The following is a 23,421-nucleotide window of genomic DNA, read 5'->3' on the forward strand; positions in this document are numbered from 1 at the left end:
TTGATCAGGAAAGTTAATGAACAAAATAAGAGCACAACCTGCTACAAAAAAATTCGAGTACTGAAGAGCACTAGGAAAAAAAGACGAGTGACACAAGCAGGGCACTCAAATCTAAGAGGATTTAATATATTAAATCTGAATCCTTCCTACATGGGGAACAAACAATGCTCCACTATCTGTACTGCCTAAGCTGGGCCTCTCTTGTGCATATCCTCTACGTTAAGTGCCATAAATAATCCCCCTCTAAGTACAGTTCGACAGAGGGGTTCTTTCAGTCAGCATTATTGTAGTGTTCCTCCCACTCCCCAGTCAAGGCAGACTCTTTAGCTTCATTCTTAACTCATCCCAGCTTCACAAGCTTCCTTGGTGACTTGGTTTTCATCTGTAGTTTTCCAAGTTTTAACTTTTTTTTATTGAGTCTCACTTCTTTGTTTGTAATGTGAAATGTTACAACACTTTCTCAGGGTGTTCAACTTCTCTGTCAAAGGCTTCTTGTGGGGTTGGTCCATTTAGCAGTATTGCCAACCCCAAACGTTCAAAAATCATGAGTCAGGCTCACCAAAAATAATGAGATTTGGCGTCATGTAAAAATAATAGATTATGTAAAAATAACAGATTTGGTGTTCTTTTATTTGCCTTCTGCTTTTTGAGCCTTTAAGGTGCACTGGGGTCACATTTTGAAACTTTCTCCACAATCACGAGAGCTAGAAACTTACTTTTTCTTTAAGAATGAAGGCTGAAATAATCACATATCCACTTGACTCCAGAAGCTGGGGCTTTCAGGAAAACAATTATCATGAGTCTAATGACAAAATCATGAGTGTTGGCAACACTGATTATCTCTTGACAGTATTCTGCCTATCACGCTCTTCGTTCTATTTCTGTTGTTCAGGTATTTCCTTGTTTGTTCTTAACAGGCTCTTGGCTGGTCTAAACTTGCCACTTAGAACCCCACTGAGTTTTGATAACATATTTTACTAACATCTCTTTCAGCATCAGCTTCTTTGGTGATGTTATCCATGTATTTCCTCTTGTCTCATCTTGTGCTGCTTTGTCCTCTGTTTTGTGCAATTTTTTTCCTATTAAATTATTAGTGCACAAAAATGTATTGAAATGTATTGAAAACCAGAGACATAGCATCATGGATGGTAATCTGTTAATTTATATTTCATATAGATTAAATCAAAAAGGAAATAAAATATACAAACAGTTTCTTTAAAGGCAGACAGCAAGCTGGATTTAGTTTGACACCTCCAGCCAATAAAATGAATATGCCAAAGCTCAGACATTAGGTTAGAAAAACGAGAGAACTGTCTGGATGGAGAGAATTTTTCATTTTGAAAATATGATGCAAAGGTGGGGCTAAGAGGTTCAGCTGCAAAGTTGGCACCAAAAATACAAAAACCAAAAATGTAAAATTTGGGATAGTCAGTGGCATTTTGACCAGAGAAATCTCACTCAGTCTGGAATCTGTAGGTAGTTCAATGATTATTCTCATTTTTGTGAAGACAAAATTCCACAGGATTTTCCTGAATTGTGGAAAGTCCAGGAGCTAATTATGTTGCACTGTTTATAATTATGGACAAGATATTCAGGGTTCAACCCTGTGAATCCTGGATGTAAATCTCACAGGGACACTCCTTCCCACCTTTGCAAATCACCATGGCAGAGTGATTCATAAATTGGAGAACTGCTCTGAAATCAATTAAATAAATTCAAGGAAGACACGTCCTATACTTATGAAGCAAAAATCAAATGCACAAATACAAAATGGCAAATAACTGGCTAAGTAGCAATACTACAGAAAAAGATCGGGGGGTGGGGGTATGGTGCATCACAAATTGAGTATGAGTCAACAGTGTGATGCTCAGTATTGCCAATCTCAAGAGATTAAAAATCATGAGCCAGACCCCTCAAGAGATTAAAAATTATCAGGTCAGACCCCAAGAGTCATGAGAGTGGCCCAAAAATCATGAGTGCTTTTTAAAAAAAATATTATGTTGTGTTTTTGGTCTGTCTTTTGATATTAGAACTTCTCCTGCCCAGTGTGTGTGTGTGGGAGAGAGAATTAGCATTGACCATTCTTTCACATTTACTGGGTAAGGTGATTTTGGCCTCTGCTGCAGCAGCTCTCACCCCCACATCTGCCTGCCCCTGCCCAGCATTTAATCGTGCCCCACTATGGCCACACCAGTCCCCCAATCCGCCAGTTCAACCCCTTCCCCGCCCCAGCCTCACCTCTGCCTTTCCTACAGTTCTGTATCCCTCTCAACCAGACCTGTGAGGCTGCAATAGGGTCCCATCTCCCACCTCCCAGGCTAGCGGGGGCTGCTCCAGGGACTCAACCTCACCATGCCGCTTCCCAGGACAGGAGCTGCAAGGGGATGGGGAGACAAACAGAGGCACTGTCCTGTCCATCTTTCTCACAGGAAGGGTGAAGGGAAGGCGGGAGTAGAGTTGTGCTGAGCTCTAGTACCCTCTGAAATCCCATCACTTACAAAAAAAAATTGTAAGGGTTGGCAATACTGGATGCTGTTGCGAAAAAAGCAAATGTCATTCTGGGAACAAATACATAAAAAGTTATTGTAAAGAGGACAGTGATCAGTTGTTCTCCATGTCAACAGAGGGAAGGACAAGAAATAATCAGCCTGGTCTTCAGCAAGAGAGATTTCAGTTAGATACTGACAAAAGCTTTCTATCTATAAGGATAGAACTCAGCTGCCTCCAAATAACATGACTGGAACAACACAGAAATATCTGAATATTCATGAAGCATGACAGCTCCATAGGCAGTAGGCAGGAGAAAAAAGAAGGGGGCAATCAGTTTGCTGCAGGACTTACACACCTACTGGCTGTACTGGGTAGAGAGGCTACAGCAGAGAAGGATTCAATACATAGCAATATGGCAGCCCTAATCATGCCTCCTCCTCCTCGGCCTGCCAGATCCATCCACCATTTGAGCTACCAGTGGGGAAGCTCCAGCTACCACAGCCTCTCCATAGCAAGCTTTCCACCATAAAGCCAGCATAAAACAGGACTGAATTTGACTAACAGTGCTCAAGTCACTAAGCTGCTGTTTGTCTTTCTTCAAATGCGACAATCTAATGTGCTCACATTCTTCTTCCATCCTATCTGTCTACTATGTATTTATCACACGTCACTATGGTACCCAGAGCCCTGCAGTTTCATAACTTCTTGATTTTCGTTCTGTACGGTACTTACCATATTCAGGGCATGAAGAACATAAGAAGTGCCACATTGTGTTGCCACAGGGTTAAGCCAACCATTCTTGGCAAGTGATAAAGAACAATACACATTCAAAGAAACTAGCATTTAAAAGCTATTTCAAGTAAAGGTACCTGTATGCACTGTGTAACGAAAAAACTAATTTTGTATCCAAAAGTAACTGACTTTTATTGTATTACATTCTACACAATTGAAAAATGAGACCATTACAGGATTCCAGATATTCTCTATGAATAATGCAACAATTTGTACTTCTAATCTAGCTAATCTTTAATATGCTTTGCTAAGCATTTTTCTGATGAATACATGATAGTGTCAAACTGGAAAAGACTAGAAAAGAAGAAAAGTAAGGCAATAATTCTCTCCAACTTTCATATGGTTGTAGGAAAGTGTATTCATTAACAGTATTGAATAAGAAAAATTATTCTGATGCACAAAACAACTGCTTTGTGAATGCTGAGATCCTGTAGAATGCTTGGAAACGGCATCTAGACTAAATTGAAAAACAGATAAATAGACCACAAACATTTCATTTACTCAGAATATGTTTCTTTTAAAGCCCATTTTATAGGGTGATTTGCTGGCTGTGTAATTAGTGCATAAGAGCTCTCTACAAACATGTAAGGGATCTGGGATTTATTTCCATGTCAAGTCTGTTACTCAAAGGCTGCGAGTGTCCTGTATTATTCTTTAGAGAATCTTACAGTTGAGTTAACAGCGTCATATATGTGGGCTTAGAAAAGACTCTCAATCCATCACTCTTCAACTAGAAATAAGAACATCATTGGGGTGGCCTTGAGGTTGGCACCAGCTGGGAAGAAACACAAAGGGATTCTTTGGGCCCACAGAGGTCTGGAGAGGATCCCTTTCTAAAAAGAATAAAAAATATCCCTCAGGAATGTGTAGCTGTTCTAAGAACATTTACTGCATTAGAGAAACACATGTTCCATCATATTTTTAGTTTGCATTCCCTCACACAATAAACTAATTGTTCTTATTCAGATTTGTTTGGAAGTGACAGTACAATTTAACAGGTATCCTTTAAAAATGAAGTATGTTAAATGGCAAAAGTTCAAATTTTAAAAATGTAATCCTAACAGCACTATAGCATTATTATTTTTAAGCATCACTTGGAGATTTTATAATTATTTAAACAGCACTGAAGTGAGTAGGTTGCCTTATAATATTTGAGTTTATGAAAAAAAATAAACAGTCTACAAACCAAATCTTGAGTTGGGTCATGTTGCACTGGGTAGGTGACCTTTTACTTATTGGGAGGGATGGAGGTTTCCACCTTGGTCTCCAAAATCTCAGTTTTTTTTTTTTTAAATAGTAGTTATAAAGTAAATCTCTAGCCATCGTTGTTGTGAACAAAACCTTCAAAACATGAACTGAATGTAACTGTGATGAATGTTGATCTGGACCCCAACATATAATTTATGTACTGGGCGTCTGAGATGGGAGTAATGGAATATCAAAGGGCAGCAGACAGTTAAAGCACCATCCTCCACAGTCTCAAGACCAATTACTGCAAGCCATTAAGACTGAATGGACCATGAATACCGTATAAACAGGGTGCCCGCGCCACTTAGAGCCTCCGCTTCCCTACACCACCGCGGGCTGAAGTCAAGGAGGTCTCTGGAAGTCACAGATTCCGTGACTTCTATGACCCTCGCGACTAAGGATGTAAAATTAAATAAAATGGTTAAACAGTTAACTGGTAGGAATTAGGCTTTCGATTCCAGCCCCAGCTGCTGGAGCGACTGCAGCTCCAGCCTCGCTGGAGCAGCCCCAGCATCGCAACGGTGGGCTATAGCGGCCCTCCACGCCTGCCAGCCGGCCAGGGCAACCCTAGCCCTGGGCTGGCCAAAACAGCCCCAGCACTGGTCACCCCGCGCCAGCTGGAGGGAACCCAGCCCTGGCCGCCCTGCACCGGTTGGCCGATCCCAACCGAGGCCAGAGAGACATCAGTTAACTGGTTAAATGGTATAATTTTAATTGTTTTAACGGTTAACTTTTTATATAATCTTTACATCCTACTCGTGACTAAATCATAGCCTTATGTATGAAATCAAACTAAATGTATTTGGTTAAATCCCAGTGTCAAAAAAGTTAACTTATACATGCACATGTCCACATGTTTTCAGGGATATGATTTCTCTGAGGCTGGCATATCAGTAATTTCTACCAAAAGCCTTCTGGTTCTGTCCTTATCTCCCCACCCCCAGAGTCCTCTGTTTAATCACAGAACAAGTACCTAGCACAACATGATTAACAATAGCGGTAGCAGCTCCATCAACATGCCAAAGCTCTGAGACACGGAGTGAACATGCCTACAGGCAAAACGTAAGTTTTATTTATAGGACTAAGTCAACCAACTGCTCTTCAACTACTAAGACGTGTGCCAACAGTGATTATTTTTTAAAAAATTATGTGGCCACCTGAGACCATGAAAAAAGTTACTCACCTTCTCGTAAATGTTGTTTTTTGAGATGTGTTGTTCATGTCCATTCCAACCAGGTGTGTGTGTGCGCACATGCACAGTAGCTGGAAGATTTTTCCCCTAGCAGCATCCGGGGGGTCGGCCTGGGCGCCCCCTGGAGTCGTACCTTCATGGCACCCAATAAAGGGCACTGCCGACCCACCACCCTCTCAGTTCCTTCTTGCCGGCTACTCCGACAGAGGGGAAGGAGGATGGATAGAGGGGAAGGAGGGTGGATATTGGAATGGACATGAAAAACACATCTTGAAGAACAACAGTTACTAGAAGGTGAGTAACTGTTTTTTCTTCTTCAAATGCTTGTTCATGTCAATTCCAATGAGGTGACTCACAAGCCCAAGTTCGGAAGGCGGGGTCGGAGTTGTCCACTGATTGGAGCACTGCTTGTCCAAAGGCCGCATCGTCTCTGGCCTCCTGGGTAACCGCATAGTGCGTGGTGAAAGTATGAATGGAGGATCACATCGCTGCTCTACAGATTTCCTGAGTGGGAACCTGAGCCAGGAATGCTGTTGATGAAGCCTGCACCCTGGTAGAGTGCACAGTGATTGGATGTGCAGGAACCCCCGCCAGGTTGTAGCACACAAATGCAGGACATGATCCATGACAAAATGCGTGGTGATGACACAAACAGACCTTTCATTCTGTTTGCCACTGCCACGAATAACTGGACTGATTTTCTGAATGGCTTCATTCTCTCAGTGTAGAATGTTAGCACTCTATGGACATCCAGTGAGTGAAGTCTCTGCTCCTTGCTGCTGGAATGCAGCTTAGGGAAAAATACTTGGAGAAAGGTCCTGGTTGATGTGAAACTGTGATACAACCTTTGGTAGAAAAGCAGGATGAGGTCTGAGCTGAACCTTGTCCTTATAGAACACGGTGTAAGGGGGCTCTGATGTTAGGGCCTTAAGTTCAGACAACCTCCTGGCCAAGTTTATCACTGCCAGGAACATGACCTTGTAAAAGAGGTAGAGTATGGAGCACAATGCCAACGGTTCAAAGGGCGGTCCCATGAATCTAGAAAAGACTGAGTTGAGGTCCCAAGCTGCGACAGGCTGCCAGACAAGCTGCGACAGGCTGCCAGACATGAGGGTATAGCCTGTCGAGATCTTTTAGAAACTGGCTGACTATTGGGTTAGGAAAGACAGAGCAGCCCTCCGCGCCCGGGTGGAAGGCTGAGATGGCAGTCAAGTCAACCCTTATTGATGACACTGAAAGCCCTTGCTGCTTCAATGGAGGAGGTAGTCCAGAATAAGCGGCACTGAGGCTAGCGTCGGGAACGAATGGTGCTGTGCCGACCAGATTGAAAATCTCTTCCACTTGGCAAGGTAGGTAGCTCTCGTAGAGGGTTTCCTGATGCCAAGGAGGACTTGTCTAACTTGATCTGAATAGGAAAGCTCCACCGGGTTCAACCATGGAGCTTCCACACCATGAGGTGCAGCGACTCAAGGTTAGGATGTTGGAAGTGACCATGAACTTGTGTCAGAAGGTCTGGAAAGAGTGGCAGGGAGACTGGAGCTTCCATGGACATGTCTAGGAGTGATGTGTACCAGTGCTGGTGGGGCCAGGCTGGAGCTATCAAGATGACCTGAGCTCATTCCCTCCCGATCTTGAGGAGTACCTTGTGAACGAGTGGTATGGACGGAAAGGCGTATAGGAAACAACCTCCCCATGGGAGGAGGAAAGCGTCCATGCTGGTGCCCGGGCTTTTGGAAGGAGCAGAACTACTGGCATTTCCTGTTGCGTCGCATGGCGAATAGTCTATCTGGGGAAATCCCCACCTCTGGAAGATTGAATTCATGACATCCGGGTGAAGGGACCACTCATGGCCGTGGAAGGACCTGCTGAGGTGATCTGTCAGCTTGTTCTGTACCCCAGGGAGGTACGCTGCTTGTAGGTGTATTGAATGTTCTACACAGAAGTCCCATAGCATGAGGGCTTCCTGGCAGAGGGGAGAGGAGCATGCACCCCCCCTTTTGTTGATATAGAATATTGCCATGGTCATATGACATGGCTGTCATAACTGATACACACTGTCCCATTAAGTATGCCCGGAAAGTCTGGCATGCCAGGTGCACCGCTCTCAGCTCTGACACTGATGTGGAAATCCAGATCCGCCTGAGACCAGAGACTCTGAATCCTGCGGTCTCCTAGATGTGCTCCCCAGCCCAAGTCTGATGCGTCCGTCACTAGCAAAAGAGACGGCTCGGACTGGGGAAGGGGACCCCCTGAGCACACCTCCTGAGGGTTGAGCCACCACAGGAGAGAGTCTAGGACGGGTGAGGCAGGGTCATGATCCTGTCCAAGCTGTCCTGGGCTGGTCGATACACTGATGCTGATCATGACTGAACTGGTCGGAGCCTGAGTCTGGCATGCTGCACCACGTAGGTACAGGCAGCCATGTGTCTCAGAAGCTTCAGACAATTTCTTGCTGTGGTGGTGGGAAACTGTCTGAAACCTCAAATGATACCGGCCAGGGTCTGGAACCTCACTTCCGGCAGGTATGCTCTGGCTTGGGTCGAGTCCAGTACTGCCCCTATAAACTCTATCCTCTGAATGGGGGACAAAGTCGATTTTGCTTCGGTTAGAAGGAGACCCAGGTTGTTGAAGGTGGCCCTGATGCATTTGACTTGAGTTTCCACTTGGGTCCTGGAGCAGCCCTTGATCAGTCAGTTGTCAAGGTATGGAAACACCTGTACCTGGTGCCTTTGCAGGAATGCAGCAACGACTGCCATGCACTTCATGAAGACTTGAGGTGCTGCTGACCGGCCAAATGGAAGGACAGTAAATTGGTAGTGGGTATTGTTCATTACAAACCTGAGGTACTTCCTGTGGGGCTGGGTGACTTTAATATGAAAGTAAGCGTCCTTCAAGTCGAGGGCGGCATACCAGTCTGCTGGATTCAGTGAGGGTATGATGGAGGCCAACAAGACCATGCAGAACTTGAGTTTCTTCACAAACTTGTTGAGTTCTCGCAGGTCCAGGATGGGCCTGAGGCCACCTTTAGCTTTCGATACTACAAAATATCGGGAATAAAAGCCCTCGCCCCCGTACTCCTGAGAAACCTCCTTCACTGCCCCTAGAGATAGGAGTGACTGCATCTCCTGGAGAAGAAGTTGCTCGTGAAAAGGTTCCCTGAAGAGGGATGGGAAAGGGGGGGTGGAAGGGCGGGAGTACACAGAATTGGATGGAGTATCCCCTCTCTACCATGTGGAGCACCCAGAGGTCCAAGGTGATATGGGACCATGCACAGTAGAAAGGGGATAGTCAGGAGGAGAAGGTAAGGTGGGGTGGATCCAGTCTCTGGTGTGGCGCACCATCCTCAACCATGCCTTCAAAAGGCCAGTTTGGGCGCTGAAGACCAAAGGCAGGTCTTGTATGGTCTGCTGGACCTCAGAGGGGAGACCAGAAACCTGGAGCCATGAGCCCCTTCTCATGGCTACTCTTCTGGCTATAACCCCGTCTGCCCCATCAAGTGCTGCCTGCAGAGCCCCCCTGGAGATCAGCCTTCTCGACCAAAGCTGAAAATTCGGCACAGGAGTCCGAGGAGAGCAACTCCGTGAATTTAGCCATTGCTGAGCAGGTATTATAGTAGTATCTGCTGACGATGGCCTGCTGGTTAGATATTTGGAGTTGTAGTCCCCCCGTTAAGTACACTTTTCGCCCAAATAGGTCACGTTTTCTAGCGTCCCTATTCTTGGGGGAAGGGCCCTGACTCTCAGGAGGTCCTGCACCACCTCAAAAGCCTCTGGGGTGGATGGGAGCGGCAGGTGCTCTGAGGGGATCAGTGACTGCGATGGGCCCGGACTCGACTACCTCACTTGGGCAGGAGTCGACAGAGCCCCACTCTGAGCCTCAGTCCGACTGAGGTGCCACTGATGGCTGGTCCCTGGATCTTGCCGAGGGGGATTGGCCTCTTTCCACCTCCTCTTCTTCTGCACTGGCAATTGGGACTGGTGCCGAAGGCTGGAGTGCCCCCCGAGAGGCTCCATGATGGTGCCGAGCCTCCTTGGCAGTCTTTTTTTGAAGCCGGATCTCTCGAAGATGGCACCGGAGCACTCTGCACCAAAAAAGACATACTGGGAGCAGGAACCCCGGCGCCTGGGTCTGACTGAGGTCGGAGAGCTGTCTCCATGAGGAGGATTTTAAGCTGCTGTTCCCTCTCTTTAAGTGTTCTTGGTTGGAATTCCTGACAGATCTTGCAGCGGTCTTTTTGGTGACCCTCACCCAGACACTGTAAACAGGAGGAGTAGGGGTCACTTTTAGGCATGTACTTCGCACAGTGCTGGCAAGTCTTGAAGCCTGGGAATCGCGGCCTGGCCTGGTGACAAATAAGGAGGGGAGAAAAATGGGGGAGGGAACCCACTGTAACTGAAATTTATAAGTGAACTAACTACGCTATACTTAACAACTAGAACTAACTTTCTACAGTGAAAACCGAAAATATTGCTAAGCTGCTTGCCGAAGCATGAGCAAGGGGAAGATCCAGCTACCGTCACTGGTGGTAAGAAGGAACTGAGGGGGTGGCAGGTCGGCAGGGCTCTTTATTGGGCCACGAAGGCGCAACACCAGGAGGCACCCAGGCCGACCCCACGGATGCTGCTTGGGGAAAAATCTTCCGGCTACCGTGCACATGCACGCACACACACCTGAATGGAATTGACATAAACAAGCACTCGAACAACTCCTCATTTCACTTAGGACAATGGACAGCCATCAAATGAATATGACTTGCAGCCATTATTGACCTGGGGAAAAATAAAAGGCTCCATATTCCACTGCTGACTCCTGAAACAGTGTAGTTCCTATGGGCTAGGAAGAATTTTAGAGTTTTCAATTAAGATAATACATTTGCTTAAAATTGTATGAAATATTCTTGGAACAAAAAAGTTTTCCATCATACTTCAACAAATGTAAATGTTTAAACAGTGAGCTTAGTCTTCAGTTGCTTTCAGACCTGTTACCATATGTCTTTCCTTTTTTGATCTTACAGCTTAACATTAAAATAAGATTCTTGCATTCCTCAAATATCCCTTCTGCTGTTCCTTATGCCTGCTACTTTAAAAAGCCTGTCAGCTGTCATCTCTTGGAGTCATCACTAATTTGCAGCGTATTAGCAGTTATTGTTTATTGCTTATTGTTTTAAGTGGCTTTTCATTAAATCACGATGATCTCAGGTAACATACTAGACCTATTGATTTGGTAACGTAATATCATAAGTTAAAAAAAACTAAAGGTGAAAAAGCGACTACATAAATATTTAATAATGAAACATGAATCCATCCTACTAAGCATGAGGTAGATTAAATAAAAAGGTATTTAAAGATTTTATACTATAAATAGCAGAGACCATATAGAAACACGTACCTCATAAGAAGACAATAAAATACAGGAAGTTTGGGAATTGTAAAAATTGAGAGTCAGCTAATCTCTCTCTCTCTCTCTTTGTGATTAAAATACTGTGATTTTATACATGCTTTGCACAAGATAGTGAACCTGATTTGAACAAAATCTACTTCTTTTCACAGTATTAACTAGAATTCTTAGCAACTGATAGGCAGAGGGGAAACAGTTTCTTGTAAGAACAAAACAATATGATGTTCAAAATGAAAATGTTCAAAACTCTGTGTCCTAAACAAATGGATGGAACACGGCCAATTGAAGGATAAAACAGTTATTTGCAATCAAATATCAAGGCAACATTTTCTTAACTTATTTACTCTATCTTCCTTGCAGAGGGGGACAAACGTCTTGTCTACTTAGTCATTATACCACACTCATCATCAACATCCTAGCACCTAATATGTCTGGTTCTCTCTCTCCTTACCGACACTAGCAGATTTACTTTGATATTTTAGTCACAAGCAGAGCTCAAATTCGGGTGAAAAGTTTTTTTGCAGTGTCAAAAAAATTATTTAGTATGGGATCCTGTATGTGTATGGCCTGCCAGGACAGCCACTGGAAAATTGCCTGGGGAACGTAACAGCAGCCTTGACAAAGATTTGCACAAGTAGTTTTCTATGTTCTTTCCCCTCAGTATTTTCAAGAGTCTTGCATCATCAATATAGGTCTCACAAAAAAGCAGTACTGATCACACAAACAGCTTTACAGTAAATGTGCATGGGAGTGGGGTGGGGGTGGGAGAAAAAGGGAATACAGGTGTGTTTAAAATGTGCTTAAGGTAATTCATTTAATTTTGAAAAACTCTTGACACAACATAAAAGTCACCACAGGTAATCTTCTTGAACATGCACCCAAACATAAAATGTGTACCTGTTAAACAAACCTGTATTTATTCTACATCAAACAGGAAACTACTACTCAAAAACTCTCTGTTGCCATAATTTGGCAGACAAGTCCAACAGTTAGCCTCTGCAGAAATAACAACAAGAGGAGATTTTCTAGTCTGTATCTTTGCATTTGTAGGCTGATTGAGTTTGAAGAGTAAGCAATCTAAGGCTACGTCTACACTATGCCGCTTTCAGCGACATGGCTGTGCCGCTACAGCTGTGCTGCTAAAAGTGTAGCCGCTGTTTGTTGGTAGGAGAGAGTTCTCCTGCCAACAAAAAACTTCTACCCCCAACGAGTGGCATTAGCGTTATCAGCAGGAGAGCACTCCTGCCGACAAAGCGCTGTTCACACCAGCGCTTGTCGTCGACAAAACTTCTGTCTTTCGGGAGTGTGTTTTTTAACACCTCTAAATGACAAAAAATTTCTCTTTCCCTTGCCACTGTAGACAAAGCCTAAGAGTGCTGGGATGAGATGAGGTTATATTCCCTTTGTGTAAGTTTGGATTCTGACACTTGTGAAGAACAAGGGTGGAGTAGAAGCTTTTTCTTTAGGGTATGCTGTGGTGTGGTAATAGATTCAAAATTTTAGGTAATTCTAGATGTGAAAGGTGTTACATTTCTACATCACAGAATATGGCTGTCTTCAGCAAAATACCTTGCAGCAATATTGGTATGCCAAGCATACAGCTTTTAAATTCGTTCTGGAAAAATGATCTAAGCAGCATGTACTGCTCAGTCGGGTGGGTTTATTCTTTCTTCATCTTATTTTTTCCTCCTTATGTTGCAAAGAATGAGATGTCAACTCTCCAAGTGGAGAAGATGTTGTGACTTGCAGGCAACACTAGAATGTGGTATTCACTCTCCCCAATGACTTATTTTTGCTCAGGATGGTTCTTGGGCGTGAAGCAAACTCTCTATTTCTTAACAAAGGGGGTGGGGGGGAAGGTCACGCTGCAAAAAGTGTATATGAATGGCTATGTTTGTTCAGCAGTTTTTCTTTGCTACCTATTAGAGCAATAAGCCACGGTCCCTGTAAGCCCAAGATGCAGATTTGGGGGATATACCAATAGCATACTTCTGACAAGAGTGGTGCCAGAATGAGAATCAATCTTGGAGATGTACCAGATTTTAAAGGATTAAAATGTTGAAAATCAGCAGGCAGCATTCACCCATCGATCAGCAGTTAGGCAAAATGCAGCTCTCAGCAACAAGAGAGGAGGACAAGGAAGAACCATTTTATCAGCACGGCTTCTATTAATAGTTTACAGCTTTCCCTCTGCCCCCTGGAGTTTTATGAAGGTATCACATGCGAACTTGAAATTTAAGCCACTTGACTGGAAAAAACAAAAACAAAACAAAAGCCCCGTAAGAATGGTAGGAAGGCACACAGTGTAGCATGTAGCGGTATTCAGTTATGCACTATGGTAAATTAAATAATAAATGGCATAGTTCACATATACTATGTATTTGTTTTCTAAATTTAGTTTTTCCACAAAGAGAGGATTATCTTTAACAAGCTGTAAAGCAACTTCTCTATCCATGTTGTCAAGGCTGAATCCCCACTCTGTCACTTTGAGTACAGAAGGTGGGGGCCCGCAAGGATTTTAAAAATTAATACTTGCCACTCCAGGCTTGTATTAAACTCCCAAGGATACAGCTTTTCTCTGACCTTGGCTTGGTAAACGCTGCCACCGCCCAAATGCCAAAAACCCCCTGGGGCCCAGGAAGGAGCACTTGGGAATTCCTCCCTGTGAGGTACCCTCAAGCCCTTTCACCTACCCCTCCAGGGAAGAGCTGAGAAAGAAAACAAAGGAAATTAGCTGCTGCTACCAGCTAATCAAACAACATGCACAAACCTCTTAGGATACCAAAAATCCAATCCTGTTCTTAAAAAAGGGAAATTTTATTAAAAACAAAAAGGAAGAAAATACATCTGAAACTTAGGCTTTTGCTAGATTTTAAAAGAGCAATTCCAAAAATTAAGCACCCAAAATAGCTTTCTTGGGGGTTAGCTTAAAGGTTACAAGCAAACAAAGCATCTGGGAGGAGTCCACAAAGCCTTAAAAAATAAACAGAAATAAACCTAACTGCGTCTTTTTAGACATTCCCTAATTTTATTTACATATCTGAGGCTTCAGATAAGTAGTTTTGAGGTATGAACTGATAATCTATAATCAAACCTGACTTAAAGCTGCTTACAGCATTGCTGCTCCATGTCCCTTCAACCCAGAGAGAACAACAGACAAAGGGAAAGTTTCTTTCCCAATTTTAATAAGTTCTACTTTCCCACTGGCTCTTTTGGTCAGGTTCCCACTTCCTTTTCTTTACTTGGGGGGACTTTTAACCCTTTACAGGTAAAGCAAACAGAGAACAGCTACGAAGAGGGATTTTACAGCTAACTGGCTGACTGGGTGTCCATCAAAGGGAGCTACTCCCCGCCCCCACACACGCACTTCATTTATCACACACGCAAAAAAGTTTTAAATGATACTTTGATAGGGGAGTCTCTGATATGCAGCGACAAGGAGACTCAGAAGCCCCATACTATTTAATTTACTAAGATTCAGAACAAGGTACTGATTATCCTGGCCTGCATCTCCAGAGAAAAAGTAGAAAACAATCAAAATGTACAAAGAAACCAATTAAATACTAAAGAACATAGAATGAATCAAGGAATGTTTGAACATACTGAAAATTAGCAACTTTTGAGGTGATATAAAGGGATCTCTTCTCTCAGGTGGTTGGGGAGAGGGAATGAGGTTGTGTCATCCGTCAGCAGTTGCAGAAAGGGAAAATAGAGTCAGTTTATATCCAAAGCACTTTTGAAAATAAAAAAATTGTCAAATATTTTTTACATGATGTTTTACAAGTCAAATATGTAGTATAAGATCTGATCATATAATTGAGGCTTTGCTGATAAATCCCTGTAGAAAATAATGTAATAATATGGAGAATTCAATACCACGTTTAAATTATGGGCCAAATTGTGGCAGCCCAAGGGAGAAGAGAGAGAATAAGGGGTCTCCACTATCCCTTGAATTCCTTGCAGGGGCCAGCCATAACATAATGGGGTATGCTGCAGAGCAGATTATCCATCCAAAAAAGGAGCAAAGAGGGCCACAGCTGTACCAGCACAGGGAGAGTAATTTCACATTCATTCTTTTTCAGAGGCTGGCAGATTTCCCACTCCAATGTCTGCACTCACTTCCTTTCCCCCCTCTCCCAAAGACTCTTCAGGGATTCTAGCCCAATAAGAATTCATCCAGTGACTCCCCTGATCTGTCCAACTATGTTTTCCATCAAGGGACCTGTACCGCATAATGTGGTCAGTGACTTAAAACCATAATCTTGTCCTAAATTAAGGATAAAAGATTTTTCCTTATTCTTTAGTGTGTTGGAATTAGTGTGGAGCTAGATTTAGGCTCAAGATTCAATGTAAACTATTGCTTTATCTTTTTTTCCCCTTCAATTTGGAAAACCCACAGACATATTCTGAAACGTACTTATAGGAATAAAGGAATTGCCATACTGGATCATACCCTAGTCCAGTACCCTATCTCTGACAGTAGCAAGTACCGGATGCTTCAAAAGAAGATGCAAACAACCTCCTCACTCAGTAGTTAAAGACTGTCTCAAGACCTGAAGTATGAGGTTTAATATCTTTCAAAATTTTTGTTAACATTTTGTGGTTCTTGAGAAGAGAATTGGAGGAGGCACCGATATGTTTGTGTACAAATCTGAGAAATGGATAGATGATGCTGAAATTGTGAACAGAGGCGGCAAGAGATGACACAGTAGGTGACAATATTGCACAAGTAGAGTGGCATATTGCTGTGAAGGGCCTTTGAAGTCAAGTGCACAAAGACTTGAAGTGATGCAGTTCAACAGTGGGAGTAACTGGAGAGATTCAGGGAGAGGTGAGGTTGATGTGGTACCCGGTCAGAGCGATGAAGGTGATTTTACCAACTGTGCTTTGTATGGATTTAACATGGAGGTGACCTGGGTGTAAGGGAGGTCAGTAAACAAGATGGGAGAGGATAAGGGTTTAGATGAGAGATTTTGTTGTCTGAACTGAAAGAGGACGACTCATGCAGGGATAAGTGGCAAACTTTGGAAACAGCTTGGATGTTTAGGGTAAGAGAGGGATGAGTCAAAGATGACCCTCTAATTTATGGGGCGATGGAATAACTGGGAGGATAGCAGAATTGTCAACAGCAAATGAGAATGAAGGAGTTGGGAGGGAAGAGGAGGAGTTCAGCTTTGGCAATGTTAAGTTTAAGCGGACAGTGAGTCATTCCAGACTAGCCATCAGAGAGCAAGACAGATGTGAGACTGGACAGAAGCAGACGGATGAGGAGCTGAGTAGTATATATGAGAGCCGCCAGCATAAAGATGGAATCTGAAACCAGGAGAGGAGCAGATTACACAGAGAAGGGGCCCACCCAAAGAAACAAGTATGGGGAGTCTCACAAGCAGCAGGCACAAAGTCAAAAGCTTCAAGGGGTCAGATTTCAAAAAGGAGGGTCAAAAGCTGTGATGAGATCCATGAGGATGAAATACAGACCCTGTGATCTGGCCAGGAAAAGGTTGTTAGAAACCTTGGTGACAGCAGTTTTATGTTGTTAGGAAACAGTTTTTAATTGAGGTAAGTCTGTTCTCTCCTACTGGTTCAAAACACTGATAGATTTTTTTTTTATTGCCGCAAAGTTATATATTAGTTTAAAATAGGTTATATTTTAAACTGAAAATTCTATTTCGATCATATCTGTTAAATGCGCATCTGATAAAGACTAATATATATGAATAAATTACTTTCCTTTTAAAAAGATTTGAATTAATGTTAAATTGTCAGCAACTTAAGTTTCAGATGTTTAAAATGCTGTGGATCATAACCTGGAGTATCTGACACTGAAACTTCCTTATCAGAATAAAACATTGCTGGTCTCACTGAAGTCAGTGGGAGGTTTGCCATTGACTTCAGTAGTGCTACGATTTCACACTGAAACTTTTTACCATATTGTGGGTTCCACTGAAATATCTACTAATTTTATACTGAATTTAAATACATCTTTACAGAATTATGAAATGCAACTATATTTAAGGTACATCATCCAACAACAAAGGAAACCTGTGTGTGGTGCCTGTGTGTGTCCCAAGCAAAACACGAGTATTCACAACAAAAAATGAATGGTTTTTAATATGCTAAAGAACCTTCCACAAAATTTGTGCTTCTTCCACTTCAGTTGTTTAACTATGCACCTGTTGATTCCTGATGACTGGCCATTAAACACAGACAAAGTAGCACAGCAACTGCTCACGCGGGGGGGAGGGATAGCTCAGTGGTTTGAGCATTGGCCTGCTAAACCCAGGGTTGTGAGTTCAATCCTTGAGGGGGCCGTTTAGGGATCTGGAGCAAAAATTGGGGATTGGTCCTGCTTCAAGCAGGGGGTTGGACTAGATGACCTCCTGAGGTCCCTTCCAACCCTAACCTTCTATGAATCTATGAATTTATGTTATACAATAAACACATTAGTGGATTTTTATCCTTAGAGGAAGACATTATGAAACTACATTTTTGTGTGCGTTAAAGTATCATATAAGCTTTTTTAGGTTGCTAAACAAAAATATACAACACAGGAGAATATTGTAAAACATGGTAAGTGGGAAATTTTGAAAACAAATAACCAGTATATGGAATAATACAAAAAAGGCAGTTGTTTGAAACCATTTTCCAACATTTAAAAAAGCCTAAAATGCTAAGAAACAGCTTGGTATTAGAAAATAATTACAATGCACTGGAGAAAAAATAAAGCTAAAATAAAAAAGATTGCTATCTTCAGAAATAACCTCTCATACCATTAGTGAGATAGGGAGCCTACTACTGTACAACAAAATTCAGGAGTTGGGCAATAGGGTATATGGAAATAGACGCACTGAAAGTACTCACATAAAGTTTTCTGGATATTCACTCAAGGCCATGTCAATTATATTCAAAGCATCATGATAATGTTTCTGGGCTGACAGCAAGAGTGCAAGGAGATGCAAAGAGTTGGCATCATCTCCTTGAAGTTGAAGAGCCTGACGAACATAACCCAAAGCTTCTGGTATCTGAGTAAAAAAAATGCTGAAAAGAGTTATTATTAGAAATACCACTTGCTATAATTTCACTGCACGTATGTAAACATTCAAAGTCGTAGAAATTATGCAAAGCTGTATAGGCTCCCATAAAATACTAACCAGAAACATACAAGCAGACTTGACGTTTTACAGTGAACATTAAAAGCTCCAAAGTAATAAATCAACCTCTGAAATGAGATAGGTTTCAGAGCAGCAGCCGTGTATATACATCTACACATGTATATACAGCCTTTATATACATCTACACATCTCACTGCATTTACTATACATTGCATTACAAATTTTAGGATTACCAAATATTTGGTAGGAACCAATTCTTGTACAGCATGCTCTGTCTACATACTGGCCACATTCAACCTACTCTTTACCTCACCTTTACATTTTCAGCATATCTTGTCCATTGTTATCTTGTTCTTTGCAAATGGTTCCCTAGGTGTTCCCTCCCCTTACCTTACCTAGTTCAGACATTCTGTCTCTCAGTTGACTGATCCATTTTCCTAATTTAGTTACACAAACTGTTTTCAGCCTGCTCATTTATTTACTTCCCTAATCCTGTCTTCCAAGAAATGAGGCCTCCGCCATGTTTAATTACTCATGTCAAACCAGACCGACATTCCACCTTTCAGTTTTTTAAAATATTTTTTCAATATTTTTAAACATTTGTTGTATTTCCATTACATTTTTGGGGTTTTTTTGTGCTTTTTGAAGTTTATTACCCAGCAACACATTCTCAGGACAACAGTAGTTGTAATCATTTGAACTACCATTAATATCAGGCTCAAAGTACAACCCAGGGGGTGCAAGCTCACCTCTTCTGGTACAGCCCACCAATGTATTTCTGCTGCCTCTACAGTATTGTCCCTAATCTTTTGTTCCATGGCTATTTAGTAACATGTTCTTTTCCAATTCCAATATGGTGGTTTTTACCATGGGGGTGTCCCCAGCCATCCTGTGAAAGGGGAGGTATGAAGAACAGCTGAGGTGCAGGAGTCTGGAAACCCTATTGGGAGTTCACTGGATGAGCTTTCTCAGCAGGTGGAAACCCCTGCAGAGCTTTCCATTTTTTTACTTCATCCTCTACTTGCTGCTTCTCTTTTTCAAGCTGCCAAAATGGCACCCATAGTCTTCCATGTTCTGATCTCCTCATCCCTCACCCAGAATCCCTTGCCCTTGGGGCCAGATTCCACTCGGAAAAATTCACTTCAGCTACGGACACTGCTGATTTATTTAACCCCAACCAGCACTCGGTTCTGGCTAAGAAACTGGACAAATTATTGGGATCAGGGTTGAACTGCAAGATATTCCTTGCATTCTGGGGAAGCACCATTCATGCCATTTCAATACTCGCTTGTTCTCCTCTTGCTAGTATATTACACACATTATGCTCTCACAGATTCCACCTCCAAAGGAGGTGATCTGCTAGCTCATGATTTGTTAGCTCCTCCTCCAGGAGGAGCTTGACATCAAATGCTTCCGCTTGAGCTAATCTTAAGTTATACAGCACTCACGCCAACTGTGCCCCTAAATTTGAGTCGTCAATAGTATGACCTATAACCTGCAACCATAAACACCCCAAAGACCTCTGCCATAACCTATCCCAAACCTGCTTAATTAAGTGGTTAATCTTTTTCAAGGATCTTCTTTTCGTAAACCTATGAGTGAACCCATTCCACTTGTTCCATGGAGGGGGCCCCCAATCCGTAACAAGGGATTCCAACTCCTGGATGAAGAGGTTACGAGTTTCAGTAAAAATCCTTCCACTGTCATTCCCTTCCCTTTCTACCTGAACTATAGTTGGAGCAGGTGGTTGGGGGCATGCCCAAATCCTCTGGATATATTATTCAACTCAGACTGCAAGTATCTTGTTTTAGCAGTGTCAAAAGCAGGGGAGCACTAGCAACGTGCACAGGCCCCGGAGCACAGATACATCCCATAGCTACACTGAAAACGGAGGGAAATGCTTCTGGGTCCTGCCTCGCATTATGTTGGTTGTGACAGAGACCACCTTGGGACTGCCACCTGATGTGCTGAGACTACCTCTGAGCCTGTTTTCTGCGGCAGCTTGGGACTTCAGTACTCTGTCTTGTTGAGCCAGACATGCTAGCCTGCCTATGTGGTAGCGGTCACCTTCAGCCCCCAACTAAAACCCCTCCAACGCATTATTAAGGATCTACAACCTATCCTAAAGGATGACCCAACACTCTCACAAGTCTTGGGAGACAGGCCAGTCCTTGCCTACAGACAGCCCCGCAACCTGAAGCAAATACTCACCAACAACCACATACCACACAACAGAACCACTAACCCAGGAACTTATCCTTGCAACAAAGCCCGTTGCCAATTGTGCCCACATATCTATTCAGGGGACACCATCACAGGGCCTAATAACATCAGCCACACTATCAGAGGCTCCTTCACCTGCACATCCACCAATGTGATATATGCCATCATGTGCCAGCAATGCCCCTCTGCCATGTACATTGGTCAAACTGGACAGTCTCTACGTAAAAGAATAAATGGACACAAATCAGATGTCAAGAATTATAACATTCATAAACCAGTTGGAGAACACTTCAATCTCTCTGGTCACGCAATCACAGACATGAAGGTCGCTATCTTAAAACAAAAAAACTTCAAATCCAGACTCCAGCGAGAAACTGCTGAATTGGAGTTCATTTGCAAATTGGATACTATTAATTTAGGCTTAAATAGAGACTGGGAGTGGCTAAGTCATTATGCAAGGTAGCCTGTTTCTTCTTGTTTTTTCCTACTCCCCCCCCCCCCAGATGTTCTGGTTTAACTTGGATTTAAACTTGGAGAGTGGTCAGTTTAGATGAGCTATTACCAGCAGGAGAGTGAGTTTGTGTGTGTATGGGGGTGGGGGGATGTGAGAAAACCTTGATCTATGCAGGAAATAGCCCGACTTGATTATGCAAAGAGTTGTCACTTTGGATGGGCTAGCACCAGCAGGAGAGTGAATTTGTGTGGGGGGTGGAGGGTGAGAAAACCTGGATTTGTGCTGGAAATGGCCCACCTGTTGATCACTTTAGATAAGCTATTACCAGCAGGACAGTGGGGTGGGAGGAGGTATTGTTTCATATTCTCTGTATGTATATAAAGTCTGCTGCAGTTTCCACGGTAAACATCTGATGAAGTGAGCTGTAGCTCACGAAAGCTCATGCTCAAATAAATTGGTTAGTCTCTAAGGTGCCACAAGTACTCCTTTTCTTTTTGCGATCACAGGACAGGAGCTGGCTCTATCCAGCCCCTCCCGCAGGGACTTGCCTTTAGCCCCAGGGCTACAGGAACTGCTTTCTACCGCCCCTTCCCCCAAAGCTGCATTTTCCACTGTTACAGAGGAATTAAAGAGACACTCTCTTATTTCCCCAGCAGAACATGTGAATTCACGCTCCCCCCTGCAGCTTTCAGTGCAAGATTCCTTCTTGCTGCTAACTAACCCTGGGACAGATTCTGCCACATCAAAGAAATAATTCCCCAGTAGAAACGGTGCAGAATTGTGTGCCACCGTTGCAACAGTCAGCTCACCTGCAAATCACCATTTTCCATGTGTACCTTAGCTAAAGGTGCAAGGACTTTGTAACCTCCCACCAGTCCTAATTCTGCCATTTTCCTTGGCAACAAATCCTTCTCATGGATCAGGTCCCTCCTGATCACAGAAATTTCTGCACCCGTGTCCCTCCATCCTTGGAATACTTTGACATTAAGTTTAACAGCATGCATATGCTCACTGTTTGGTTGTGCAGAAGGAACCTTTACAAATCCTGTGTGGAAAGAGGCATTAGCCTGGGATACCCCTGTACCCTGAGAAACAGCAGCTTCATGTGTTACTTGCTGCCTGTTCCAACTCAGCCAAGGACATTTATTCCTCAGGTGCTCAGTGGACTTACGATAGCACCTCTTGGGCTCCTCTGTTTGTACAGGAGATTTGGGATGAGTAACAGGGGAATGGGGAGGTGAACGCCCACCCTCCTTTTTCCCAGGGGTAAAAAGGTGATTCTGCTTTCCACCAACCCTGTACTCCTCTGCCAGTGGTTTATGTTTAATTGCAGCTTGTGACTGCTTAAAAGAGTCTGCAAACTCAGCCAATCCACCCACTGCAGCTACCTTTTTGTCCCACAAATACTGTTTTACATCATCACTGCATATATTCAGGAATTGTTCCTTAGTAACTAATCACACATTCCTTCAAAGCTTGTAATGCCTTTTCCCCTCACCCACTTATCTAACAAATCTCTCATTTCATTTACATAAGCCACATTACTCAATCCAGATCCCCTCTTAAGACTCCTGAATTTAACCCTGTAGGTTTCAGGTGTTATCTGAAACGGTTTCAAAACCAGTTCCTTAAATTACCATAGTTTGAAGCATCATCAATAGGCATCTTGTTGAATATGTCCAGAGCTCTTCCAGTCAATTTTGCCATTAACAGTCATTTTTTGATCATTAGGAATTGCATGGAGGGTAGACAGCAGTCTCTCAGGTGATGAAATATTTGGCAGTACCACTGGATTCATCATACTGCGGAGAGTCACTCCCATTTGTAGATTTTTGGGGAAGTGGAGCCAGCTGCTGAAGGGTTTTGTCTCTTCCACTCCATAACAGTCAGTTCATGCTTCTGGGCCTCAATCTGGGCCTGTATTTCTCTGTCTTTTAACTCCAGGGCTAGCCTCTGGGTATCCATGGCTCTTTTGTGAGCAGCTTCCTCCTTCTCTGAGCCTCAATTGAAACTCATGGTCCTTTGCCTTCTCTTCTGCTTCCAGTCTGGCCAGCTCTAGTTTTGTAGCTGCCTCACTGGTAGTAATTTTCCTGCTTTCTTGTGCCTATTTCCCTCACCCAAAATAAACAAACAGAAAATAACAAACCAGTAACCACTTTGTCTGTTCTCAAGCCACCACACCCAAAACTCACTTAAAATCACTACCAGTGTTTCAAAGCAATCAGCTGTGCACAGATCCTGCCAACTATGCCACTGTGATGGGCTGGGTCACAGACACCCCCTTGGGACTGCCACCTGATGTGCTGAGACTACTTCTGAGCCCGTTTTCCACGGCAGCTTGGGACTTCAGTACTCTGTCTTGTTGAGCCAGACATGCTAGCCTGCTGCAAACACAGACCCAGGTCTGAACCATGTCCCCCAAAAGCCGCAGGCTTAACTGAAAATAGCTTAAGAAGTGCTCCTCTCTCTAACACCCAGATACCCAGTTCCCAATGGGGTCCAAACCCCAAATA

General features: G+C 43.3%; 1 protein-coding gene across 7 annotated transcripts in view; it reads right to left on the reverse strand.

The window, feature by feature from the left end:
• Positions 1 to 23,421, reverse strand: part of TTC7B (tetratricopeptide repeat domain 7B) — a 294,267-nt gene that overhangs the window by 93,578 nt on the left and 177,268 nt on the right. For all 7 annotated transcript variants that reach the window (XM_048852692.2, XM_048852696.2, XM_048852695.2 and 4 more), the window contains one exon: positions 17,981 to 18,141. In XM_048852692.2, the coding sequence (XP_048708649.2) occupies positions 17,981 to 18,141 (161 nt within the window). The remainder of the gene's footprint in view (positions 1 to 17,980; positions 18,142 to 23,421) is intronic.

This window comes from Caretta caretta, chromosome 6 (assembly GCF_965140235.1).
Source record: "Caretta caretta isolate rCarCar2 chromosome 6, rCarCar1.hap1, whole genome shotgun sequence".
Classification (NCBI taxonomy): domain Eukaryota; kingdom Metazoa; phylum Chordata; order Testudines; family Cheloniidae; genus Caretta; species Caretta caretta.